Raw genomic sequence first — 27,117 nt, 5'->3', positions numbered from 1 at the left:
GAGGATCAGGTGTTCCAGGTCGTCTTTGGAAACATATAGAGTTTGGTGCTAGCTTGGGCTACATGAACTTTTGTGTCAGACAAAAAAGGGGGGAGCGATAATAACACGGTTTGGCAGATTAAGGGGCTTGCTACCAAGCCTGAGGACATGAGCTCAGTCCCTAGTGGAAGGAGAGAATTGACTCCCACGAGCTGCCCTCTGACCCCCACACATTTGTGTGTAAAGCACATACCTACAGTACATGTGGGAAGAGTTGAGCCACTCTGCCTTACACATAAGAGTATGGCGGGGGATGGTCTGATGTATTTTGGTGCTAATTACTGCTTGCTGTCCGTGGGACCCACCTTTTGCTTCATAAAAAGCCATCCCACCTGGGCAGGGCAAAGGAGATAGGTGGGGCTAGGAGAGAGAGGAATCCTGGGAAGAAGAAAAGAGGGCCACAAGGAGAAAGGAGAGAGAACTGAAGGGAAGAGAGGAAGGCCGCCATGGGGTTAGCTGGAGGAGAAGCACATGGCCGAGTGGATGGAGAATCCGGCCCAGATGAAGAACATGAACAAGTGTATGCGATTATGGATGGGAGGTAGCTTGAAAGAAGTTACTAGAAGCAGATGGCATGGGGTTGAGGCAAGGATCCCTTGCCTGAGGCCCTACTGTGGGAAGTAGTTTAGAGGACTGACACCTGCCCTGCCCCAGGTTAACTAAGGCTATTTTAAAATATAACTGTCTGTGTCTTGACTGATTGCTAGCCGGGTCTATAGATAATACATGTAATTTTAAAAAACAATAAGAGTCTGTCTCAGAAACCACACCACATGTAAGAACAACAAACAAAGAAACCAAAAGAAAACACAGGCAGTTTCAGGTACAGCTGGACCCAGAACAAGCCAGGCGTCTCCACACCACTGTCAGGCTCACAGAGATAGTTTACATCAGCAAGGGCGGCAGGTCTCGGGCACAGGCAGGGTGGGTTCCCCTTTCTGAAGCTACTGTGCTCTTCCCCAGGTGAAGCCCCTGCTGCAGGTGACACGACAGGACGAGGTGCTGCAGGCGCGTGCCCAGGAGCTGCAGAAAGTTCAGGAGCTGCAGCAGCAGAGTGCACGTGAAGTGGGGGAGCTGCAGGGCCGAGTGGCACAGGTGAGGAGTCGGTCTGGGTGGGTGTGGCCATGGGTGGAGTCAGCGTGTGGAGGGTGGGGCCGAGGGGAGTGGGGTTTTGTCGGGCAGTGGGTGGGTATAAGGGCATGGTCAAGATGGTAAAGAGTGTGGCTGGAGGTAGGCAGTATATGAAAGGCAAAGAGGTGGGGTCTTGGGGGCGTGGAGGGGGCCAGCCCTGAAGGGCAAGAGTTAGGGGGGCTGGGCCAGGCCTGTGTGATGGGCAGGACCAAGGTTAGGGGCAGGGGCAGTGTTGGGGTGCAGGGTTGGCTTGGGGCAGTGAGGAGGGCTTTGGAGGTGAAGAAGGTGAGGGGTGGACTGGTGAGTAGAACTTTGGGTGGAGAGCTATGGCAGAGCTGTGTGGATGAGGCGGGCAAGGCTCGAGGTACAGAACTAGCTGCGTCCAGGCTGGGCAGAGAACTTGATGGTAGGAGGTAAGGGAGCTTATCAGGGAATGTAGAGGTAGCCTGAGTCGGGGTCTCCCCCTGACTTGTACCCGGCATCCACAGCTAGAGGAGGAGCGCTCGCGCCTGGCCGAGCAGCTGCGCGCAGAAGCGGAGCTGTGTTCTGAGGCTGAGGAGACAAGGGCGCGATTGGCCGCCCGGAAGCAGGAGCTGGAGCTGGTGGTGTCAGAACTGGAGGCGCGAGTGGGCGAGGAAGAAGAGTGCAGCCGGCAGCTGCAGGGCGAGAAGAAGCGGCTGCAACAGCACATCCAGGTGTGGAGGGACCCAGACATCCCTGCCCATGCCCACCCCAAACCTCAGCTCGGAGGGTCCAAAGGCTGTATAGATTTCATTCAAATGGTGGAAGAACTAGAATTTGGCCACTTCAGGTACCACTGGATCCAGCTATTCAAGTCCCCCGTCACCTCAGGATTCAGGCTCTGTCTCCTGGCTCTGAAGGTGGCTGTCTTGAGCCTCCACTGCCACCCAGGCAGGCCACCCTCCTATGGCCATTCTCTCAAATGTGTGTGCACCGAGGGAACATTTGAGTTCTTTTTCTGCATGGATGGAGATTGTTACCCATTTTCAGGGTATATTGTAGTGTCTGGTATACACTAGGCACTCAATAAGTGCTTGTCGAGCCAATGAGTGGAAAGGGGAGACAAGGAAAAGCTTACTGCTGCCCAGCATCACCCAGGGGTGGGCCTGTGTAAAGCCACAGCCCCTAGCATCCCTGTGCCCCACCCCCCACACTCAGGAGCTGGAGACGCACCTGGAAGCCGAGGAAGGTGCCCGGCAGAAGCTGCAGCTGGAGAAGGTGACCACAGAGGCCAAGATGAAGAAGTTTGAGGAGGACCTGCTGCTCCTGGAGGACCAGAATGCCAAGCTGAGCAAGGTGGGAGCCGTGGGCAGCCAAGCATCCTGGGTCAGGGGGAAAGGCCTGGGGCCAGGGGCTTACCAAAGCAAGGTGGGGCGGTTGGGCTCCTGCTGGGATCCTGGACCATGAGCCATGGGTGCGGGGCATGGGGCGGGGGTGGGGGGGGATGGCGAGGATTTGCTGCCCCATGGAGATGGTGTGCAGTGTTGTTAATAAGAGCACCCCGCGTCCCTCCATGCACAGTGGCTGGATGCCATCGGGCGAGTCCCTGTGAGGTGGGCTGGGCCCAGACCACGGGATGGAGAGGAGGGAAGGGCGAAAGAGGGCTCGCTGGCTCAGAAAGGCAGGATGCTGGTGAGATGGCGGGAAAGCCAAGGGTCCTGAGTCTCCTCTGTCCCCAGGAGCGGAGGCTGCTGGAGGAGCGCCTGGCCGAGTTCTCCTCACAGGCAGCCGAAGAGGAGGAGAAAGTCAAAAGCCTCAACAAGCTGAGGCTCAAATATGAAGCCACGATCTCAGACATGGAGGGTGAGGGGCCGGGAGAAGGGTGGGCTGTGTACATCCCGAGTACCTGCAGGGAGAGCATCAGAGGGAGGAGGTGGACGCACGGGACAGCCCTCCCCTGTCCTGGTGCCCACAGACCGCCTGAGAAAGGAGGAGAAAGGCCGCCAGGAGCTGGAGAAGCTGAAGAGGCGGCTGGACGGGGAGAGCTCGGAGCTTCAGGAGCAGATGGCGGAGCAGAGGCAGCGGGCAGAGGAGCTGCTCACACAGCTGGGCCGCAAGGAGGATGAGCTGCAGGCGGCCCTGGTCAGGTGAGTGCCCCAGGGCGCGGCTCCTCCTCCCCACTGTCCCCCACCTCCACAGAGACGCAGCTTGTGAGGGGCTGCAAGCCGGAGGCTACACACACACACACACACACACACACACACACACACACACATGCACGCACACACTTACTGAGCCATTATTGTATACAAGCCATGGTGCCTATTTCAAATACCTTGACCATACCACATGTGAGGCCTTCCAAGATACCTGGCTTCCAAGATACCTGGAGCTTCTGGTGCAGCTCCATTTCAGAGGTGCTAAAATATGAATTAGGGCCGGGAGTGGTGGCGCACACCTTTAATCCCAGCACTCGGGAGGCAGAGGCAGGCAGATCGCTGTGAGTTCGAGGCCAGCCCGGTCTACAAAGTGAGTCCAGGACAGCCAAGGCTACACAGAGAGACCCTGTCTCGAAAAACAAAAAAACAAAACAAAACAAAAAAGTGAATTAGGAAGACTGAAGATAACTTAGCAGTTAGGAGCACTGGCTGCTCTTGTAGAATTCTCAGGTTCAATTCCCAGCTCACAGTTGTCTTAACCACAGTTATATGGGATCCAACATCTCTTCTGGCATCCATGGGCACTGCATTCGTGGTACGCATACATACCTGCAGGCATACACTCAGTCACATAAAATAAAAATAATTAAAAAAAATTAAGGTGGAGAAGTAATTTGAGAATACCTCTGGCCTCCACTTGTACATACACACAGAAGTGAAATGGCCCAGCATAGTGGCACATGCTTGTCATCCCAGCACTTGGGAGGCTGAGACTGGATCATTGCCGTGAGTTCAAGGCTAGCCTGAGTAACTTAGGAAGATCCTGTCCTAGAAAACAACAACAAATCCCCAAAGAACAGTCATGTAAAGGGCTGCGCACGTGGCAGGAGCCCAGGAGGACTGTGGGTAGCAGTCTGCTGCATGCCCAGGAATATGAAGGATTTGGGAATAGGAACCACATGGCCAGTGACAGAGCCAGGACTCGAACCCACATCCTGTCTCCCCAGCCCCTGAACTTCACTTTCAGCTCTGCCTTCCTGGGTGCCAACCCCTCCTTGGTCTTTGTCACACCCCCAGGGTAGAGGAGGAGGGCGGTGCCCGTGCCCAACTGCTCAAGTCCCTTCGAGAGGCACAGGCTGGCCTGGCTGAGGCCCAGGAGGACCTGGAAGCTGAGCGCCTGGCCAGGGCCAAGGCAGAGAAACAGCGCCGGGACCTGGGCGAGGAGCTGGAGGCGCTGCGGGGAGAGCTGGAAGACACACTGGATTCCACCAATGCCCAGCAGGAGCTGCGGTGAGGAGAGGGTGGTGGGTGGGGCAGGGCAGGGGTGGCGGGGGGTGGGGGCACTTCCGGGTGGAGACTCGATCCACACAGGTGCTGTAGCGTGTATTTTTAAACTCTATTTAATTTTGGTTTCCTTAATGCCTCTACCTCCCTTCTAACTTCCCCCTACCCTCCACCCCCACCCCTGAGGTAGGAGTGAAAGAAATTTCGAAGGGACAGGGGGCATAGGCCTTTTTAGACTTAGTTCCTGCTGGTTAGGGTTGTTGGGTTCTTTGGGGGAAATCCCAGTCTCAGTGTTCAGGATATCCAGCAGCCCAGCGGGACCAGCAGACTTCTTCTTTCTCCCACTGTCTCCTTGAAAGCCCCAACCCGTCTCTCGGAGCATCCTCTCTCTCTGGGTGTCTCCTCCAAGCCCACCCCCACCCCCCCTGGGCTCTGGTACTTATACCCTCTCAGAGTCCTCAGATTCAAACTATCACCAGCCGGCTTAGACCACATCCCGGACGAGGCAATTACCAGCTGTGGAGAAACTAAAAGCAGCCCAAGATCCCACCATTGGGATTAAAACAAAAACCTATTTATGTAAATCCACTGAATTTTAAAAGGACCTGAAACTTCCACTACAGGTAACATCTCTAAAGACATGAATGGAGGAGTCACACCCAGACATTGCCCTCAGGCTACCCCAGTCCTAGAGAAATTTGCTTTTTCTTTTATTTCTTTCTTTTTTCCTTCCTTTCTTCTTAACTTCCATTCCTTCTTTGTTGTTGTTTGTTTTTGTTTTCTTGAGGCAGGGTTCTCTGTGTAACAGCCCTGGCTGTCCTGGAACTTACTCTGTAGACCAGGCTGGCCTTGAACTCACAGAGATCTACCTGCCTCTGCCTCCCTAGCGCTGTGATTAAAGGTGTGCAACACCACTGCTCAGCAGTGCCAACTCCTAAGTGAAGTCTGAGGGTCAGAGAGATGGTTCAGTGGTTAAGAGCACTGGGTGCTCTCACAGAGAGCCTCAGCCCACTTCTCAGCACCCATACGGGAGCTTGCAACTGCTTGTAGCTCCAGCTCTAGGAGATGGGACATCCCTTCTGGCCTCCTTGGGCACTGTAGTCACATGCACACACACACATACACACACACACACACAGACACACACACAAACACAGACACACACACAGACACACACACACAGACACACACACAGACGCATACACACACAGACACACACCCACAGACACACCCACACACACATACACACACACACACACAGACACACACACAGACACAGACACACACACACACACAGACACACACACAGACGCATACACACACAGACACACACCCACAGACACATACACACACACACACACAGACACACACACACATATAGTAAAAAGATTTAAGCCAAATCCACAGGAAAGACTCTAGGAGGACACTGCTGAGGAGTGACCCTTTGAATGGGATTTGGGTGGTGAGTAGGAGCTCAAACTTGATGACACCCCGCCACCTTGTGCTACTACCCAGATACCTTGGGAAACATTGGTTTTACAATCAAATCCCTGATGAGAGGTGACTTGAGAGGGAAGGTTTATTTTAGCCCATGGTGTCTTGGCAGGGAAGTGGCTTCTGTGGTGGCAGAAGCGTCTGCTCACTGTGGTCGGGAGGGGTGCAGGCCTGACAGAGCAGCAGATGGTCCCAGGCTGGCTATAACCCTCCACCTCCCTGTGTCAGCTGGACCCTTTGTCCCAAAGCTTCTCCATCCTCTCCTTTTTAAGATTTGTTTGTTTATTTTATGTATATGTAAGGGCTCTGTTTTCATGCACACCAGAAGAGAAAATCAGATTCCATTACAGATGGTTGTGAACCACCATGTGGTTGCTGGGAATTGAACTCAGGACCTCTGGATGAGCAGCCAGTGCTCTTAACTGCTGAGCCATTCTCCATCCTTTCAAAACAGTGCCTCTAGCTGGGCACTGGAGTGTGGAGACACATGAAGCTGTGGGGGAGGTTTCATATCCAAACCCTCACAGGAAGCACAAACTACAGGCCCCATTCTGAGGGAAACGGAGAAGGAAGGCATGTCTGGTTCTCCCCACATCCCTCAGTCTTCTGCCCTCAATTCCTGCCCTTTCCCCTCCCCCACCAAAGGTCCAAGAGGGAGCAGGAGGTGACGGAGCTGAAGAAGACTTTGGAAGAGGAGGCCCGTACTCATGAGGTGGCCATGCAGGAGTTGAGGCAGAGGCATGGCCAGGCCCTGGGGGAAATGGCCGAGCAGCTGGAGCAAGCCCGGAGGGTAAGTAGGTAGTGACTGGCTGCTCCCTGGGATACAGCCTTATATAAGGGTTAATTAAGTAACTACTTATCCACTGGGTCCTTGGTGAAAAGTGAATATGGAACAAACCCAAGGGAGTGAGCGGTGAGCTCCAAGGTGAATCCTCAACAAGTCCACCTGTTCCACGCAGGGCAAAGGTATGTGGGAGAAGATGAGGCTAGCCCTGGAAGCTGAAGTGTCTGAGCTGAGGGCAGAGCTGAGCAGCCTACAGACCTTGAGACAGGAGGGCGAGCAGAAGAGACGACGTGTGGAGTCCCAGCTACAGGAGGTCCAGGGCCGGGCCAGCGATGCGGATCAGGCTCGGACCGAGGCTGCTGAGAAGCTCCAGAGAGCCCAGGTGAGTAGGGGTGTGTGTCATGTGACTATTCCAGGGGTTGGGGGGCGGCTGTGAATAGTTTCACTCTAAATAGGGCAGCAAGGACAGACCAAAAAAAATGACTCCACCCCAGACTATGTTGGCTTAAGTATTTTTAGTTTTCCAGACAGGGTTTCTCTGTGTAGCCCTGGCTGTCCTGGAACTTGTGTTGTAGACCAGGCTGGGCAAGAACTCACAGAGCTTTGCCCTGCCTGCCTCTGCCTCTTCCTCTCCTGCCTCCCCCAGTGCTGGGATTAAAGGCATGTGCCACCACCCAGCTCCCTCGTCCCTTTTCGTTGCTGAGTAGTATTCCCTTTTTTGTGTCTGCTGCCCACTGTCCGTGCCACCCTGTTGGTGACATAGCTGTGGCTCCCTCTTGGGATCAGGCTTGAACACAGCTGTACAATTTCTCTATAGACACAGGGGCCAGAAATTCCTCTCCTCTGTGGACACCTAACACTTGGCCTCTGCGCACAGCCAGGATTTGGGAGTGAGGCACCAGCAAGACTCACCATGTTGAACTACCCTTTCCACAGGCTGAGCTTGAGAGCGTGTCCACAGCCCTGAGCGAGGCTGAGTCCAAGGCCATCAGGCTAAGCAAGGAGCTGAGCAGTGCAGAGTCCCAGCTACATGACACCCAGGTGACGCTGCTCACACCCCGCCCCCGACTCCTCAGCATCCTCTACCCTGTTGCTGAGTCCATCTCACCCCTGTTATCCCTTCCACCCACAGGAGCTGCTACAGGAGGAGACAAGAGCAAAGCTGGCTTTGGGGTCCCGCGTGCGTGCCCTGGAGGCCGAGGCAGTCGGGCTTCGGGAGCAGATGGAAGAGGAGGTGGTCGCCAGGGAGCGGGCTGGCCGTGAGCTGCAGACCGCACAGGCCCAGGTGGGCTGTAAGCCCTGCACCAGGGACCATAGCCCCAGGCCGTGTGCCCAGGGTCCCAGCTCATGCTGGGCCTGGGTGCTGCCTTCACCTGCCACCCTTGCTGTGTCCCCACAGCCATGCCTGTCCTGACTACGCTACCCTCAGGGTGCACTCTGGCCTTGTGGCTCACCAGCCCTGCCTCTCTGAAGCTCCTGCTCTCACAAGGACTCTGCCCTCCCTTCCTCACAGCCTATGTGCACCCCCCTCCCCCCGCATCCCCCCATCCCCTGGACAGAGCCTCTGCCTGTATTTCCCAGTAATGTTTGCAAACCTTTGCTCTTCCAGACTTAGGTCTTCCCTCCCTTGTAGTAGGGTGCATGTCCCATCCACCCTCTGTTTTACTTCCAGGCTCGGCCACCTTGAACTGTGGCTGATCTACCCATGTGTCTCTCCGCCAGATTATGAGCCCCTTCAAATAATTGACCCAATGTGTGTGGGAATCCTTAAAATATGCCAGGGGGGCCAGGGGCCAGAGAGACAGCTCAGCAGTTAAGCGCACTTCTGTTCTTCCAGAGGTCCTGAGTTCAATTCCAGCAACCACATGGTGGCTCATAGCCATCTGTAGTGGAATCTGATGGCCTCTTCTGATGTGCATGAAAACAGAACACTCATATACATAAAGTAAATAAATAAATCTTTAAAAAAAAAAAAAAGGAAAAAAAGAAACAGCGGAGTGAATGAGTGAGTCTTCCACTGGCAGGCTCCTGTGTGTACTTCAAAACCCATCTTCAATGCCCCCTCCTCCATGGAGGCTCTTCCCCATCTTGTGGACTCCCCAGATTATGTTTCTCTTCTTCCTCAGCCTTTGCCATCTGGCCTTGGTCTTGGGATCCACGGGCAAGTCCCATTTGGACTGAGCGCTGGGCTATGCTGAGGGTGACAGCACCCTGGAAGAGTTGATAGTCCTCAGGGTCTCGGCTGCTGTAAGGCTGGAGGGCCCAGTGGTCAGCTCCTTCCCATCTTTAGGCCTCAGGGTGCCAGGAGACCACACCAAAGTCACTCATAGCCAATTTCCCATGACCTCCTCTGCCACAGCTCTCTGAATGGCGGCGACGTCAGGAGGAAGAGGCTGCGGTGCTGGAGGCTGGGGAGGAGGCTCGGCGCCGCGCAGCCCGGGAGGCTGAGGCCCTGGCCCAGCGCCTGGCAGAAAAGACAGAGGCTGCAGAACGGCTGGAGCGGGCCCGAAGGCGCCTGCAGCAAGAGCTGGATGACGCCACTGTGGACCTGGGACAGCAGAAACAGCTCGTGAGCACACTGGAGAAGAAGCAGCGTAAGTTTGACCAGGTGAGTGCCTCAGTTTACCAAGCTTGCTACCGACCCCCCCCCCACCCCCAAGAACCAGAAACCCATCTGAGTATTCGGGAGAAACTTGTTGGGGTAGAGGAGACCCCTGCGGTTAAGTTTTGCAGTGTGCATAGGAATGGTGCCACAGCCAGGTAGGCGCTGCCTCTGCCAAACTGTCTATAAAGCAGGCCACCCCAGTGTCCTGTTGGTGGCTGTCACCAAGTGTCCCCATGTTGTTTGAGTAACAATATGCAGAATGCCCTCTGTTGTGCCCCCTGAGGAGGCTTACATCCTGTCTCACTTGTCCTGTGTGTTGCTGCTCCCATCTCAGCCTCAGTTTACCCATCTGGAAAATGGAAATCATATCAAGTATCCCACAGCCTGAGTATTAAAATAACCACCACAGATGTCAAAGGCTCATGTGCCTGTCAGCATTCTGTCATTGTAGCACATATTGGAGGCAAATGGCTTATGAAGTAAAAAGGTTATTTTGGCTCATGGGTTTGGAGGGTTTGGCTCATGGCCATTGGTACTGTTGCTCCTGGGCCTGCCTGCCTGCCTGCCGTGAGTCAGAGCATCACGGTGGGCAGCGCGCAGGAGGCATAAACAGAATCAGGCAGAGCCCCTCTCACTCATCCGTGCTCATGTCTCCCCTGTTCCCCAAACCCATTAAATACAGATGGGCCCCACGGTTTCTATGGTGAAGGTCGAATGTCTTTCTAGGTGATTAGAAGATCTTCAGAGGGGAGGGGAGGCGGCTCCCTGGTTACAGCGAAAGCTGCAGTTGGAATACTTCAACATCCATGAAAATGCTGGGTGGGCGTGGTGGCCGTCTGTAACTCCAGCCTTGGTGGCAGACCATCCCCAGAGCAGACTGGCTAGCTCTGTCTCTCCCCCTGCCCCTCTCTCTTTCATTCTTTTATAATATTTATTTGTTATTATGTGTACAGTGCTCTGACTGCATGTACTCTTGCAGGCCAGAAGAGGGCACTAGATCACATTATAGATGGTTGTGAGCCAACCATATGGCTGCTGGGAATTGGACTCAGGACCTATGGAAGAGCAGCCAGTGCTCTTAATCTCTGAGCCATCTCTCCAGAACCCCTCTCCCCGTTTATTTTTTGTCTCCCTTTGTGTGTGTCTCGATTTTTTAGCTCTCCCCCCACCCCCACCCCCACCCCCTATCTGTCTCTCTGTCTCTCCCTAGTGGCTTACTCCTCCCTCTCCTCCGTCCACCCTTCTTCCAGTCAACCCATCTCCCCCTACGTCTTTCCTGGCAGCTCCTGGCAGAGGAGAAGGCCGCGGTGCTGCGGGCGGTGGAAGACCGCGAACGGGTGGAGGCTGAAGGCCGGGAGCGAGAGGCCCGGGCGCTGGCGCTGACTCGGGCCCTGGAGGAGGAGCAGGATGCGAGGGAAGAGCTGGAGCGGCAGAACCGTGCTCTGCGCGCTGAGCTGGAGGCACTGCTGAGCAGCAAGGATGACGTGGGCAAGAATGTAAGTGGGCCGTGGGCACTGTGGGGGTGGGGTGCACACACAGGGGGTGAACGAACCCTCTGTCACACGCACATTGCCTTTTGAGATAGGGTTTCTCTGTGTAGGCCTAGCTATCCTGGAACTCTCTCTGTAGACCAGGCTGCCCTCGAACTCAGAGATCCTCCTGCCTCTGCCTCCAGAGTGCTGGGATTAAAGGCGTGCGCCACCACGCCCGGCTCCCGTTTTGGTTTTTCAAGGCAGGGTTTCTCTGTGTAGCCCTGGCAGTCCTAGAACTCGCTCTGTAGACCAGGCCGGCCTTGAACTCCGAGATCTCTGCCTCCCGAGTCCAGTTTCCTCCAACTCCCATTAAAAAAAAATCTCAAATTAATTTGGAACTGCTGGCAATCCTCCTGCCTCAGCCTCCTATGTGTTGCAGTAATAGGTGTGTGCCACCATACCTGGCCAGACACATGTGTCACACACAGACCTGTGCGCCACTAATATACACAGAGTAGAAATCCTATTAGACACAAGCTTGTGCATGTAGCCATGCAGGCCCAGCTAACCAGGGCATCCATGAGGGTCACGGGGTGGGGACAATAGATAGATGTGGCACCTGCGCTGTGGAGGCCGGTCCTGCACAGGAGCCCATCATGGAAGTGGCTGGCAGCAGCGAGGGTTGCAGGGCTGAAAGTCAAAGGCAGCTTCTCCAGGAGGCGAGGTCTAAGCAGGGTCTCCCAGAGCATGTGGCTGCTGCTTGGGACTTTGGTAGAAACCTCTCTGGAAGAGCCGGACACTCCCATGTTGAGGAAGGAACAGAGGTTGATGGTGAGTACATAATAATTGGGAGGAACTGACAGGGTGGCTCAGTGGTCAAGAGCACTGGCTGCTCTAATAGAGCCCAGGGTTAGTTCCCAGCACCCACTCTAGCAGTGCACAGCCTTCTGTACCTCACGCTCCAGAGGATCTGGTGCCCCCTTCTGACGTCTGTGGGTACTGAATATATACATGCGCATACTCATACACAGACATAATTTAAAATAACATTTATTTAATCTTAAATCAATGGCAATGCATGTTTTCATACTTTTTTTGAGGGTTTCTCTGTGTAGCCTTGCTGTCCTGGGCTTGCTTTGTAGACCAGTCTGGCATCAAAGTCACAGAGATCCACCTGCCTCTGCCTCCCGAGTGCTGGGATTACAGGCATGTGCTACCGTGCCCGACTTCTTTTTACACTTCTTAAAAAGATTATTTTTTAAGCCGGGCGTGGTGGCGCACGCCTTTAATCCCAGCACTTGGGAGGCAGAGGCAGGTGGATCGCTGTGAGTTCGAAGCCAGCCTGGTCTACAAAGTGAGTCCAGGACAGCCGAGGCTACACAGAGAAACCCTGTCTCGAAAAATCAAAAAAAAAAAAAAAAAAAAAAAAGATTATTTTTTAATGTGCATTGGTATTCTGCCTGCATGTCTGTATGATGGGGCCAGATCCCCTGAAACTGGAGTTGCAGACAGTTGTGAGCTACCATGTGGGTGCTGGGAATTGAACTCAGGTCCTCTGGAAGAGCAGCCAGTACTATTAACCATGGTCCATCTCTTCAGCCTCAACAATATATTTTTAAAAAACAGATTTGTAGAAAGAAGGCTGAGTCAAAGTTACATGTCGTAAGAGCGTTGCTAGAGAGGCTTGTATGCTCACAGCTATAGGTGTCATAGTTGAAGCGCATTAGGAGGGAGCCTCCACACATAGCACAGTGGCGTCTGAGGGGAGAGAGCCTTCAGCTCTGGGGTTCCAGAAGAGGGCAACACTGGAGTTACAGGTGGGCACTAGAAAATAACCCCGGGTCCTCTGGAGGAAGAGCCAGTGTCTCCAGCCTGGAGTGATTGATTTTGTGACAGACTTTGGCTTTAGGTAGGCCACATGCCAGTGGGCTGCAGAGTCAACACTGTTAGTGGGCTTTTTGTTTGTTTGTTTTTTGTTTGCTTTTTTAAAAAAAGTGGTTTTTTAAAAAGTGCCTGTGTGGTGCACACTCTCCTATCCGTGTTTCTAACTCTGCTGCTGTAGTGACACCCAGCAAAAGCAATGCGAAGGGAGAAAGGATTAATTTGGCTCCCAATTCCAGGTTGTAGTTCGTCACAGGCGGATGGTAAGGCAGGAACTTGGGAGGCAGCTGGTCACATTCACAGTCAGGGTCAGAGTCAGAATACATGCACCCCGTTTAAAATATAGTCCAGGCATGGGAAGATGGCTCAGAGGTTAAGAGCACTGGTTGTTCTTCCAGAGGTCCTGAGTTCAATTCCCAGCAACCACATGGCGGCTCACAACCATCTATAATGAGATCTGGTGCCCTCTTCTGGCCTGCAGGTGTACATGCAGGCAGACCACAGTATATATAATAAATAAATCTTTAAAAAAAAGAAAAAGAAAAAAAATCAAAAGCCAAACCAAAGAAACAACAACGCTGGGCATGGTGGTGCATGCCTTAATCCCAGCACTTGGAGGCAGACGCAGGCAGATCTTTGTGAGTTAGAGGTCAGACTGGTCCACGAAGCAAGTCCAGGACAGTCAAGGCTAAACAGAGAAGAAACCTGTCTCAAAAAACCAAAATGCAAACAAACAAAAGAAAAACCAAAATACCAAACCCAAAAACCAAAAAGTAAAACAAACAAAGACACAAAAAAGAAAAAACAAACAAATAAACGATTACATCATGTACAGGTTGGCATAAAATGTTTTCAGGTAAATTAAGATGTCGCCTGGTGCTCAGTAAACAGTGAGAATAAGGGAACGAAGTCACTTAGGTTCCTCTACCAGCTGCCACCCTATTTTCATACCCCCCACTCCTCCTTCCCACCAGGTGCACGAGCTGGAGCGAGCCCGCAGGGTGGCTGAACAGGCAGCCAGTGACCTGCGGACACAGGTGACAGAGCTGGAGGATGAGCTGACTGCCGCGGAGGACGCCAAGCTGCGGCTGGAGGTGACGGTGCAGGCCCTGAAGGCTCAACACGAGCGCGACCTGCAGGGCCGTGATGATGCTGGGGAGGAGAGACGGAGGCAACTGGCCAAGCAGGTACTGGTAGCAAGAGGCTGCAGGGACCCCAGCCCCGCCCCTGCGCCTCGGTGAACACCTGCGTAAGGGAGCTCCCTTCCGTGAGCATTTCCACTGGGGTCTGCTGCCCAGCTCCACCCACAAAGGCATCTTCCTGCTCTGTCAGGAGGCAGTGACACGTACCCGTGCCCCAGGCATATCAAAACTCCGAAGCACACACAATCCACCAAGTGCCGTGCGCAGCGTTCCCACCATCAGGAGGCACCCACCTCCTGCTCCCCCACCATCAGCCTAAGTGATGCTCAGGTGTCGTCAGACTCTTCCTTAGGAAGTTTACATGGACTTTTACTCACCCTTGATAGAGAGGGCATCATCGGGTGGCCATAGAAAGGATTCAAGTCCAGCTTGCTAAAGCATTGAGTTGACTGGGGCTTGTTTACAGAGGTGAGGGTGAGTCTGGGCTGAGCCGCAGGTGGGGAAGCGTGTGACTCTTACAATGCTTTTCTGTTTCATGAGTTCTTGTGATTTTCCTAAGGCCCCCCCCCCCCCCGCTCCCCTCCAGGAGGGAGTGTTTCATTCCAGGGGACTTGGGTGCAGAACAGGGCAGGAGGGACCAAAAAGGAGGAGTCACAGAGGAGGAACAGGTGGCTGGACAGAGTCTGGGCGCCACGACCTCTGACCTCTCCTGCCGTCCTCCCCACCCCCCAGCTGAGAGATGCAGAGGTGGAGCGGGATGAGGAGCGGAAGCAGAGGGCACTGGCTATGGCTGCCCGCAAGAAACTCGAGTCCGAGCTGGAGGAGCTGAAGGCCCAGACGTCCTTGGCTGGGCAGGGCAAGGAGGAGGCAGTGAAGCAGCTGAAAAAGATGCAGGTGAGAGCCAGGTGTGGTGGCGCACGCCTTTAATCCCAGCACTCAGGAGGCAGAGGCAGGCGGATCACTGTGAGTTTGAGGCCAACCTGGACTACAAAGTGAGTCCAGGACAGTCAAGGCTACGCAGAGAAACCCTGTCTCGAAAAACAAAAACAACAAAAAAAGATGCAGGTGAGGAGGGGCTGGAGGGCAGGCGGGGCCAGGGGCCAGGGCTCGGGTCTTTACCCATCACCACAGCAGCAGCCGGATTAGCCAGCAGCCTAGCTAAAGCTGGCCTCTGGCGTGTATTTCTTCTTTTTCTTTGTATTTTGTTCGTTTTAGATGCTGGACTTTGAAATTTAAGTTTATCATTTAATTAGATAATAAATGTAGTGCCACTGATAGGGGATTCAAAGAAGGAGCTTTACCACGGAGCCACACCCCCGGCCCCTCACTGGGGGATTCCAGGCTGGGGCTCTATCATTAAGCCACACCCCCCAGCCCATACTAGGATATTTAGAACGACAGGTGACAGTGTTATATTCCTATGGGGCAGCCGTGAAAAGGCCCAGTTCATGCACCCAGAGAAAGGATCCCTTGTTTGACACCTTCATCGGGCATGTAATAGTAATAATAAGTGTTTTATCACTGCAGTCCACTTTCTTTCTCACTGGCTCCTCATGGCGGTGCTGCACTCCCCTTTGTGTTGGTCTCTCCTTACACTCCTAGATTGGGGCCATAGAGCCACAGGCTAAATAGTCTATTCTGGGTCACTTTAAGAGACGTGTGTGAAGCCGGGCGTGGTGGCGCATGCCTTTAATCCCAGCACTCGGGAGGCAGAGGCAGGCGGATCGCTGTGAGTTCGAGGCCAGCCTGGTCTACAAAGCGAGTCCATGATGGCCAAAGCTACACAGAGAAACCCTGTCTCGAAAAAACAAAAAAAAAAAAAAAAAAAAAAAAAAAAAAAAAAGAGAGACGTGTGTGGTTTAAAAAAAAAAAAAAAAAAAAAGACGAGTGTGGTGGCGCACACCTTTAATATCTGTGAGTTCGAGGCCAGCCAGGCCAGCCAACGCTACACAGAGAAACCCTGTCTCGAAGAAAAAAAAAAAAAAAGAAAGATAAAAGAAAAGAAAGATAAAAGAGAAAGAAAGAAAAAAGTTAACTAAGGCTTGGAGAAGGGGGGTGGAATTAGCCCAAGGGCACACAGGCTCTGGACAGACGACTGGCTCTGTGCTGGCCCTGCTTGCTGGTAATGAGCAGCCTCAAAGTTGGGGTTCCTGGAAGCCGCTAACTAAGCCTGCACCTACCCAGGTCCAGATGAAGGAGCTGTGGCGGGAGGTGGAGGAGACGCGCAGCTCCCGGGAGGAGATCTTTATCCTAAACAAGGAAAGTGAGAAGAGGCTCAAGGGGCTGGAAGCCGAGGTGCTGAGGCTGCAGGAGGTGAGACTGGTGTGGGGCGGAGCCTAATTGAAGGCCCCGGCGGCGTGGGCGTGGCTTAACTGGAGGCCCTGGGGTAGTGGGCGGGTCTTTGCTGGAGGCCCTGGTCAGGGAAGACTTTGGAAGTGGGCGTGGCTCCCTGTGTCGCTGTCCGTGGGATCTTGTCCAAGGAGCTATTGGGAGCCAGAGCAGGAGCTGCCAGGCAGGGCCAGCCCTGGAAAGATGAGGAAGACACACAGGAGCCACGAAGTCAGGAGCAGGAGGCTGAAGTGAAGACGTCTGGGGGCCAGGGGTGACACAGAGGCAGAGAAAGCACAGCCCGGGTAGGAGGGAGGGCGTGTGGCAGGGTAGGAGGCCCAGTGATGCGAGGCAAGCAGGGTTGCCGGGGGACACAGCTCAGAAGATGAGGGTAGTGGGGCATTGAAGGCCAGCGCTAACGAAAATCCTTCCATGGGGGTGGGGATCACAGGATCACAGTCCTAACCCCTCACCCCTCTGCCCCTGACTGGTCCACATAGGAACTGGCAGCCTCAGACCGAGCCCGGAGGCAGGCCCAGCAGGACAGAGATGAGATGGCAGAGGAGGTGGCCAGTGGCAGCCTTAACAAGTGAGTGTTCTGGTGCCGCGGGCAGGGCACCCTCCTCTCGCAGGCCTGCCCTCTGCAGCAACACCTTACCTTCTTCTTCTTCTAGGGCAGCCATCCTGGAGGAGAAGCGGCAGCTGGAGGGGCGACTGGGGCAGTTGGAAGAGGAGCTAGAGGAAGAACAGAGCAACTCTGAGCTGCTCAAGGACCAGTACCGGAAGCTGCTACTGCAGGTGGGCGGGGCAGACCACCCTCGCCAGCCAGCCGGGCCCGCCCCTCCCCCGCCGGAGCCCTGGGGCACACTCACTCAACAAGCTCAGCAGAGGGCATTTGATAATTTTCAAGGATAAATTGAAGTTCGTAAGTCAGGAAGGCATGACTTACCGATTCATCTGTAATTCTGAGCCACTCTCAGACAGGCTGGCAAATAATTAAGCGAACAGTCAAAGGGTGCTCACAGCTCACAGCTGCAGTCTTAGTATTTTCCAGAGCTAAGACAGGGGCATTTTCATAGGTTCAAGGCCAACCAGGGCTACAGAAAGCCCAGACAGGAGAGAAAACGTCATCACTGCGGTGGACATGTTAACCCTCACCCATAACCTCACAATGGCCTTGAAGTCACAGCAATCCTCCTGCCACAGACTTCCGTGTACTTGCAAAACAGGCCAGGCCCAAGTTTGTTTAGTAGTATACATCACTTTTTCTTTTCTTGTTTACTTTTTAAGGCAGGGTCTTCTGTAGCCCTGGACTCACTTTGTAGACCAGGTTGGCCTTGAACTCACTGAGATCCATCTGCCTCTGCCTCCCCGAGCGTTGGGATTAAATGCATTCTCCGGATCCCCCTGCCCGTGATGACAGCCATGTGCTACCAAACCCAGATTATGCTGTACTGAGAAACCAGGGCTCCTTGTATATAACTGGCAAGGAGTACTAGCCAGCCCCTGTCACCATTTTCATTGACAATTAAAAATGTAAAGGCTAAAGGAGGGCTGCTGGGCTGGTGAATGCGTCAGTCAGCCTGGGCTGAGTGTCTTCCCATTTTCACGTTGAGGGCAGCAAGGTGCTTTTATTAGGGCCAGGGCCGGGAGTCCACACATCTGCCACAAGTCTGTGCTGCCTAGGGCTCAGAGTCTCTGGTGGGAGGGGCCAAAGGCTGCCTCCTTCTCACAGTCCCTCAGGTGACCCTGGTGCAGAGGAGAGTGTGAAGGGCCTGAAATAGCCTAGGTCACAGCCACGGACTTAGAGCGTTAAGACAAGTTTGTGACTGTCTCTGGTATTCACTAAAATGGCGGCGCGTGCCTGCCATCCCAGCCTTTCGGAGGCGGAGGCAGGAATCAGGAGGTCTGGGTCATCTTAAGTTACGTCGCGAGCTTTAGGTCAACTTGAGCAGCTCTCGACCTTATCTCAAATAAAAAAACTTTAAGACTAGATTTAAATAATCTTGGGTAATTTTAAATGAATTTCACACACCCTTGTTCACTAAAAAGTGAAAGGTGTGGTTTGCTAAGGGTTGCTTTTCCTGGGCTTGTTGAAGTGCTGTGGTGGAGTGCCACCAGGCTCTGTGCCGTGCCCAGGAGGGCGCCTTGTGTTGCCACCAGCTTCCTGCTGAGGGTCCGTCCCACTGTCCCATCGCCCTTCCTGCTGCAGGTGGAGTCTCTCACTACAGAGCTGTCTGCTGAACGCAGCTTCTCAGCCAAGGCGGAGAGTGGGAGGCAACAGCTAGAGCGGCAGATCCAGGAGCTGCGGGGTCGCCTGGGTGAAGAGGATGCTGGAGCCCGAGCCCGGCAGAAGATGACGATTGCAGCACTTGAGTCTAAACTGGCCCAGGCAGAGGAGCAGCTGGAGCAGGAGAGCAGGTAAGAAGGGAGGACACTGTGGCCTGGAAGTAACTACAGTCTGTGGGAGAGTACAGTTTATTCAACAGTATTGCAGCTAGCTATTGCTGTGTAACAAAACACCCTAAAATGTAGTGACTTTAAAAGAAGATTATTGTTGCTTATGAATTTGGTCCTTTGTGCTGGACTTGATTGGCCTGCCTGTTGTATCTTCGCTGATGGGAGCTTTGGCTACATGGCTTTGCTTGGCTGTTGAGCTTGTCTTTGCCCAGGATTGACCAGACCAACTTGATTCTGTTCCACCTAGCCTTTCATCCTCCAGCAGGCTATCCCAGGATTGCCTACATGGCAGAGCTGTGGTCCCAAGAATAAGGGACACCGTTGATGGGTTCTAGAGGGTTGGAGCTAGCACTGTGCCATTTTAGCTCTAAGCAGAACATGTCCTGTGATAGCTCAAGTGCACAGCCACATAGGAGCAGCTACAGTCATATGCCAAGGGTGTAGGAACAAGAAGGAGCGAGAACTCACACACACACATACACACACACATGCCAAACCATCTCAAAAAGGAATGTCTTTTTCTTACATAAAAAGAAGCTGGGCTCTGGGTCAATTTCCCTCGTGGTCACAAAATGGCTGCATACACATATTTAGAGCCAAGAAGCCAGGGCTAGCCAGGTGGGGGTGGCGCACACCTTTAATCCCAGCACTCAGGAGGCAGAGGCAGGCTGATCGCTGTGAGTTCAAGGCCAGCCTGGTCTACAAAGTGAGTCCAGGACAGCCAGGGCTCACACAGAGAAACCCTGTCTTGAAGAACTAAAAAAAAGACTGATAAGGTGGCTCAGTGAGCTTGCCACCAAGTTCTGAATATAATACCCAAGGCCCATGCGGCAAAAGGGGAGAATCAGCTGCAAGTTGATGTTCACAGCACAAGATATGGCATGCATATGAGCATACACACACAAATAAATATTAATAAATGAATAAATGAAGCAGGAAGCAATGGCAATAAGGTTGAGTTTCCTGTCAATAAACTTTCCATAACACCTATCAAAAGCCACTGTGCTAATCAAACACATCACTAAGCCTGACACATGAGGAATTTCCAGTGCAGCAGGCACCCCTGGCCATCTACACAGGTGTGACACCCATGATCCTTCTGTGATGTATAGAAAAGCAGGTTAGACACGCTTGTCTGTCTAGGATCCCTGATATTCCAGTTCGGCATTTCCACTTCAGTCTGGAGGGGCTGTAAATCCCTCTACATCCAGAGGCAGGTTGGGGCTGCGGCTCAGTGGGCAGAGTGCTCGCCTGGCATGCACGGAGGCCCAGGTTTCATCCTCAGCACTTCACAAGCTGGGCATGAAGCCAGGTGTTGTGGCGCACACCTTTAATCCCAGCACTCAAGAGGCAGAAGCAGGCTGATCGCTGTGAGTTCAAGGGCAGCCTGGTCTACAAAGCGAGTCCAGGACAGCCAAGGCCACACAGAGAAACCCTATTTTGAAACAGAAACAAACAAACAAAACTGGGCATGATGGTGCATGTCTGAGAGCTCAGCACTTAGGTAATAGAGGCAGGAGTATCGGGGGTTCAAGGTCATTGGTTACATAGTGAGTTTGAGGCTACATAAAACCTATCTCAAGACAGTCACCATCACAAGAAACATTTTAAGGAACATTATCTGTCCCACGAAAGGGAGCCTGGTAGCAATGTCTGGCTGAGTGGGAGGCAGCTGGAAGGTAGAAAAGAGGGAAGAGACCCAGGGATGGGGCAGCCACCCACAATGCTCTGGTAACAGAGGGCTAACTTTTTTTTTTTTCTCTTTAGAGAGCGCATCCTCTCTGGCAAGCTGGTGCGCAGAGCTGAGAAGAGGCTGAAAGAGGTGGTTCTTCAGGTGGATGAAGAGCGCAGGGTGGCTGACCAGGTTCGGGACCAGGTGAGCAGATAACATCACTACAAACAGTAGCTGGTGGGATCAAACCCAGAAAACAACCCAGTTACCTTAGCCTGGCATGTGGCTCAGCGGGTCATCCCAGCTATGGTGGAAGCTGAGGCAGGAAGATTGCTTTGAGTTCCAGGACAGTCTATGCTGCAGTGAGTGAGACCACTTCCTCAAGCCAGCAGCAAGAATGAAAATATCCTATAGTTCGCAGGTGACAGAACTTGGATGTAACTACAGACAGAGTCTGTGTCCTTAAAAGCTCAGCTATGCAAAACAAAAACAACAACAACAACAAAAGGCTCAGCTATGCTTTGTTTAGGCATTAGTAGTAAGGTGCTGGGAAGGTTCCAGAAGGTCCTGGCCCTCACATTACCAGTTTAGGAAATGTACTATACACAGAACCAGACAAAGATAGTGCCAGACTCTGGTGAGGGCTATGAAAGAAAAGGATGAAGACAGAGGAATGGAGAGCCTTGTCCAGAGTGGATGTTGGGAAGGGCTAAGGTGACAGTTGAATTAAGACCTGACAGAGGAGGTACAGCCAGATGGAAAGATTAGGAGGCTCAAAGGCCCTGAAGAAGACATGAAGTGGGCAGAATGAATCAGCTGGAGAATATAAGAAATGAAATTTGGGTTGGTAGAGTACTTATCTAACAAGCAGCAAGACCCTGGTTTTGCTTCCTAGCACTGACTGCACTTGGGAGATTAAGGCAGAATCATCAGAAGTTTAAAGCCATCTTTAGCTACGTACTGAGTTCAAGACCAGCCTGTACTACATTAGACAAATGAAGTCACATGATAAATGTTCTTAGCCTGGAGAGAGGTGGCAGTATCTGGGGAGATCAGGGTGAATATGGCATGGTCACTGTGTTAAGGCAGGCCCTTGCCAGCAGCCCTGGGGAGCTGAAGGAGAGCTATGGGGGGAGGGGCAGCTCATAGTGTGTCAGTGCTCCTTCAATGTTGTCACATGACTTCCAAGGAGCCACATGTTTATACAAGACAGGGCCCTGACAGGCCAAGGAACCAATTCCACCAGGCCAGCATGGTGAGCCAGTGAGTTTATTGGGGTCACTTAGAGAAACATGGGTGACTCATAGTCAGCTGCATCACCAAAAACCCCACTGAAGCCTGAATGATGGCTCACAAACACTGTAGCCCCAGAGGCCCAGCCCTCTCAACCTCCTGCCTGCCTCCTATATGATCTTGCACCCCAAAGACCACAGGCAATGGGGTAGGGGTGTGGTGTGGCAGATTTCACAGGGAGAGTCTGGTGGTCTCTGCTCCTTGTAGGATTGCTAAAAGCCCCTTCCCTGTTGCTCAACACCCAACGGTCTTCTACATATTTTGTTACCATAACTGAAAGTCTCAGTAGTCACCACAGCTGCTCCACCCCAGCTGACCCTTGGCCATGCAAAGGAGAGACTGAGGCAGGGTGGAGGCTGGTGTGAGGAGTAGGCTGTGAGGGAGTCCTAGGAATGACCTGGTTCCCACCTCTACCCAGCTGGAGAAAAGCAACCTCCGGTTGAAGCAGCTCAAGAGGCAGCTGGAAGAGGCAGAGGAGGAAGCGTCAAGGGCGCAGGCTGGCAAGAGGAGGCTGCAGCGGGAGCTGGAGGACGTCACAGAGTCCGCGGAGTCCATGAACCGGGAGGTGACCACGCTGAGGAACAGGCTCCGGTAAGACACCCTCATGCTAGTACCACCTTCGAGAGGAGAGCAGGGCCTGGCCTTGATGGCCAGCGTAGGGCACCCCCCGCCCCCGTGAGGAGGAGGTTGTGTCCTGCGTGGGGCAGGGGCCCGGGGTGAGGAGGAGGCTGTGTCCTGCCTGTGCTTTTCAGGTTTGTTCAGGTGTCTTCTGCACCTGTTCGCCCATTTACCAGCCTTTGATCGTAACTTTTCCTGTGCCCATCTTGCACCTGCCTTCTCATCTCTGCATCTTTGTTCCTTTCTCTTCCCACAGGCGTGGCCCTCTCACCTTCACCACCCGCACTGTGCGCCAGGTGTTCCGGCTGGAGGAGGGCGTGGCTTCTGACGAGGAGGAGGCTGAGGGGGCAGAGCCTGGGCCTGCACCACCCCAGGAGCCTGAGGCCCCGCCCCCTGCCACACCCCAGTGACCCAGTCTGCCCTAGAAGTCCAAGGACTGGGCCTCTCCCAGTGCCCCTCCTGGTTTGCACTTTGAAATGACGCTGCCCTCTGGCACTTTCTGGCATTGATGAATCCTATTGGGATCCCAATACCCCTGACCACTGGGGACTCCGAATCAAGGCCCTAAACCAAGGAGCCTGGTGGGAGGCAAGGATGGTCACTGCTACTAGGGGGAGCAGAATAAGCGTGGCTAGCAAGGAAGGCCTGTCTGCTCCTGGTCTTCAGCAGGCCTGTCCCCTGTAGAGGGCAGACAGGGCGCCTCCATCCCCTCCCAGTGCCCTGCCCTCTTTTATGTGGGGCAAGAGGCTGTGTGCTCATAGAGTAGTGTTCCAGTCCCTCATGCTCCAGGCACTAAAGAAATAAACTGGCTGGACCCTTCACCGTGGTTGTTTTCCTAATTGGGGACCAGAGCACAAAGGTCTTTCTCGGCTTCTGTAATGTGTGAGATCCTCTCTAGTGATCCTGTTTTTTTTTTTTTTTTTTTAAAGATTTATTTATTTATTTATTAAGTATACAGTGCTCTGCCTGCATGTATACCTGCAGACCAGAAGAGGATATTAGATCACATTATAGATGCTTGTGAGCCACCATGTGGTTTCTGGGAATTGAACTCAGGACCTCTGGAAGAGCAGGCAGTGCTCTTAACCTCTGAGCCATCTCACCAGCCCGTGACCGTGTATTTACAGTGCAATAACATGTCCCGCTGTATACTAGGCAAACCGTTTTCTCCTCGGCATCTTTGGGCATTGCTGAGAGAGTAAGGTAAACCTTTCTAGCCCTTTCAGAGTGGTAGGAACAGGCCCAGACAGGCTGAGCTACTAGCCTCAGGACACACAGGGAGACTGAACCCGGTTCCAAACCCCACACAGTCTGAATTCAGGCTATGTAATGCACAAGTGAGGATACAGTTTTCACATCCACCTTGCATACCCAGGACACTCTACTGTGCCATGGGGCTCAAGTCCCCAAGCTCTGTGCTCTCATATATTCCAGTTAAGAAGGGGCTATTCATGTTTGTCACCAAGGAAACCAAGGCAGGCAGGCAGGCACTTGCCCCAGTACCCAAGGAGGGCAAAAGATCAGGTCCCCTGGAGCTGGAGTTACTTACTGGGTGCTGGGAACAGAACTCAGTCCTCTGCAAGATCAGCAAGAGTTCTCAATGCCTGAGCCATCTCTCTAGACCCTTCCTGCCACTGAAACCTGTCTCTCCAGTTGCCCAAGGTGGGATCTGCCTATGTCCACCTCCTCAGTATCCAGTACAGATCGACTCTACTACGCTCAGCCTCCCCTGGGTTGGGTGAAGTCCAGCTGGCACTTAACCAACTGAGCCAGCTCCTTAGCTGCCTCTGCCACTTTTGAAACCTGCTTTTGGTTGTTTTTGTTTTGGCTTTTTAGTTTTTCCTAGACAAGGTTTTTCTGTGTAGCCTTAGCTATCTTCGACTCGATTTGGAGACAAGGCTGGCCTCGAACTCGGAGATCTGTTTGCCTCTGCCTCTCCCGAGTGCTGGGATTACAGTCCTGCACCACCGCACCCGGCTCTTTTGTTGTTGGCTTGATTTTGTGGTACTGGGTATTGAACCCAGAGCCTGACTAACACTAGTCTCCCTCACTGGGTGCTTCTGTGAAACTTTGTTTTCAGCCCTCTTATGCTACTGCCCTGCTTTTTAATTTCTTGAGAGAGGTGACAGGTCTGCACCACTTGGCCCAGCTCCCACCCACACTTGAAGTTCCCTCTGTGCACCCCAAACCCAAATCAGAAAAACCACTTCTAAATGAAAAGGAATCATTTATTGGGCTGGGGTATGGGAGGGTGGGTGGGGAGGGGCATGACACTGTTTCTTTGGGGGGGAGGGTTGACATGCGGCAGCTTCTGCGTGGGTGGTTCATGCACCCTGGGTGGGCGTGGGGGAGGCTTGGGGGAGGAGCCTAACGACTCCTCCCTCCCTGCCTGCGGGTGGGCCAGGAAGACCCGCCATTAGCACCAGAGTTGCAGACCTCCCCTCCCCCAGACTCAGGACCCGCCCCCATCCCTGAGAGCGCCCCTTGGCCAGCCCCTCCCGCGCCAGGCCAGACTAGGCCCGTCCGCCCACTAGAAGTAGAGAGACTTATTGCTGTGAGTGTATGGGGAAGGAGAGGAGTCGCTGAGCTCAGGAAGACCCCCTTCCCCTCTGCCAAACATTCCTCCCCATCGCCCCGCCCCCAGCCCCAAGTCCGTGCGTCCCTCCCCAGCGCAGGAGGGGTGCGCGACGCATGCGTGTGTGTGGGGGCGCGTCATGCAGCGCATGCGTGCAGTTGCAGGCACCCTGGCGGCCGTGGGGAAAAGGGAGGCCAGGATCTGGCTCTCTCTCCCCAAATCCCACACTGTTTGGTAAATTGGGAGATGTGGCAGGGGCAAAAATCACGTTTTGTAGACGTTTATAATGATGGTAGCTTTTTTTTTTTCTCTTTAAAGCTTAACTAAAAAGCTGGATATGTGTAGGGAGCTGGAGAGCAGGGGGAGACAGTGGGAAGTGGTAGGTACCCTTCAAAACGGACTCTTACCCCCTTTCCCCGCCCCATTCGTCTCTTTCGAGGGACAGGGGGATAACAGGGGGTGTTTAAATAAGTTGAACCCTTTGGCAATATTAGGAGTCCTCACCCTATACCTTGTTGTCTGGAGTCCCCTAGCCCTTTGCCTTACCCCTACCAGACCCCACCCCACCCCTCAACCCCTGTCTCACCGGGGTTTAAGGTCCCAAGGGAAGGCGGGGGGAGGGGGGACTCAAAATGCCCCTTGCATAGGAATTGTTGCATCAAGAATTGGACCCAAGGACACCTCCACCGACACCCTGGTGACAGCGGGAGGTTTCCCTGAGGCTGTGGGAACAAGGGATTGCTAATTCGGCTGACGGCCGAACTCCTAATGGGGAGTTCGCTAAGGATTCTGGGACCAGTGTGGTCTCTGAGCTTGGGGGAGGTAGCGTCCTGGAGCCAAGACGGGATTTTAGAAAGTTTCCCACCCGCGAACAGGGCACGTGGTGGGCAAGGAACGCTGAGAAGGGCAGGCTGCGATTTTAGCCGAGGTGGGCGTGTCCTCTTTTCCCACCAGGTGGGCAAGAGGGGCTGCCAGAGATTGAACCCTGGGACCTCAGCGCATTAGGCAAGCGCTTTAGCATGAGGTCCCATCCTGTCCTTGACTTGCTTTCAGTGGCAACACCCAACTACTGCGCTGCCTGGACGCACCAGCCTGGTGTGAGCCTGCAAAGAACACACAAAAGTCCCACATTCTGGGAATCTCTGGCGGTCGTGAAGTGTTTTGGCACCATGGGGGTGGGGTGCAGGGGAAGGGCTTTGAGGAGGGGGCTGCCTAGACAGCAATACTGCATTGGGGTGGGGGCTCCCTGTAATCAGACTGAGCCCAGAGGAATGTGATGTCAGGGGTCGGGGCAGCCTTGAGAATATGGGGGTTGTCCAGGCAATGACAGAACCCCAAAGGCTGGAAGTGAGCTGAGGTGCAAGGATGGAAGAACACTGCGGTGCAGTCCAGGCCAGTGGGGGAGGGGAGAATAGGTGGAGGTGGGTGGGGAGTGTGGGGCGCCGGAGTGCCTAGGGTGTGGTAGTGCAGGGTGCCAGGGTCTATCTCCGTAAGTCTAGGATGCTAGTCTCACGTCCTGGGATAGAGTGGAGACGGGTGGGATGGAGGGTTCTGGGCCTGGAGGGCCAAATCCATGCAGCGAATAGAGGGAGCATATCCCTGGAGGCGGGCGTGGGTGGAGTGCGCCAGCTGGCGTCCTCCAAACCCGGGAGCAGCTGGCAGAACCCCCCCCCCCCCAGCCCCCAAGCTGAGCTCCTCGAGGCTGCGGCTGATTAACCTGTCTTCCTTTTCCCACTTGTTCCTAGAGGTTTTTGTATTTTTGTTTGTTTGTTTGTTTTTCCTAAATCGACTAGTGATGGGTGGGTCGCCCCTTTTGGAGGGTGATCAGGAAGACCCCTAAAATGTCAGCCCGACCCCAGAAGCTCCCAGCGGCCTCCCCCTCCAACTCTGCACGCAGCTCCTGGCGGCTTATTGCTGAAGAGGGGGTCAGGGAGGCATGCAAACTGGAGTGGGTGCCCCAAGATGGAACCAGCTTTCAGTTATTTACAGGAGTCATGAGATGGGTGTCCTATGGCTCGTGGAAACCTGAGGTTTGCTTTTTTTTTTCTTTTAGAGGGGAGGGAGTAGGGGAGGGGAACAGGCTCCAGCCCCGCCCCCTCTATCCTGGGGGCTCTAGTATGTGAGGAGTGAGAGTGAGGAGTGAGAGGTCCGGGGTGTCTGCTGGCATCACCATCCCTTTTGCATATTATTAATTACTTTTTTTTTTTAAAGACCCTTTT

The 27,117-nt window shown here is 53.6% G+C and overlaps 1 protein-coding gene across 1 annotated transcript in view; it reads left to right on the top strand.

The window, feature by feature from the left end:
* The window catches only part of Myh14 (myosin heavy chain 14), a 60,971-nt gene extending 38,092 nt beyond the window's left edge, over window positions 1-22,879 (top strand). The window contains exons 23-43 of the mRNA XM_051148475.1: window positions 1,003-1,134; window positions 1,659-1,865; window positions 2,350-2,487; window positions 2,871-2,994; window positions 3,107-3,278; window positions 4,368-4,580; window positions 6,714-6,858; window positions 7,028-7,234; window positions 7,789-7,893; window positions 7,985-8,137; window positions 9,212-9,460; window positions 10,741-10,953; window positions 13,785-13,997; window positions 14,685-14,846; window positions 16,137-16,265; window positions 16,781-16,869; window positions 16,955-17,078; window positions 18,493-18,701; window positions 20,508-20,616; window positions 22,124-22,296; window positions 22,580-22,879. Of these exons, the coding sequence (XP_051004432.1) occupies window positions 1,003-1,134; window positions 1,659-1,865; window positions 2,350-2,487; window positions 2,871-2,994; window positions 3,107-3,278; window positions 4,368-4,580; window positions 6,714-6,858; window positions 7,028-7,234; window positions 7,789-7,893; window positions 7,985-8,137; window positions 9,212-9,460; window positions 10,741-10,953; window positions 13,785-13,997; window positions 14,685-14,846; window positions 16,137-16,265; window positions 16,781-16,869; window positions 16,955-17,078; window positions 18,493-18,701; window positions 20,508-20,616; window positions 22,124-22,296; window positions 22,580-22,733 (3,420 nt within the window). The 3' untranslated portion in view covers window positions 22,734-22,879. The remainder of the gene's footprint in view (window positions 1-1,002; window positions 1,135-1,658; window positions 1,866-2,349; window positions 2,488-2,870; window positions 2,995-3,106; window positions 3,279-4,367; window positions 4,581-6,713; window positions 6,859-7,027; window positions 7,235-7,788; window positions 7,894-7,984; window positions 8,138-9,211; window positions 9,461-10,740; window positions 10,954-13,784; window positions 13,998-14,684; window positions 14,847-16,136; window positions 16,266-16,780; window positions 16,870-16,954; window positions 17,079-18,492; window positions 18,702-20,507; window positions 20,617-22,123; window positions 22,297-22,579) is intronic.
* The last annotated feature ends 4,238 nt before the right edge of the window (window positions 22,880-27,117 follow it).

This window comes from Acomys russatus, chromosome 7 (assembly GCF_903995435.1).
Source record: "Acomys russatus chromosome 7, mAcoRus1.1, whole genome shotgun sequence".
Classification (NCBI taxonomy): Eukaryota; Metazoa; Chordata; class Mammalia; order Rodentia; family Muridae; genus Acomys; species Acomys russatus.
This window is presented reverse-complemented; position numbering and strand designations above follow the sequence as displayed.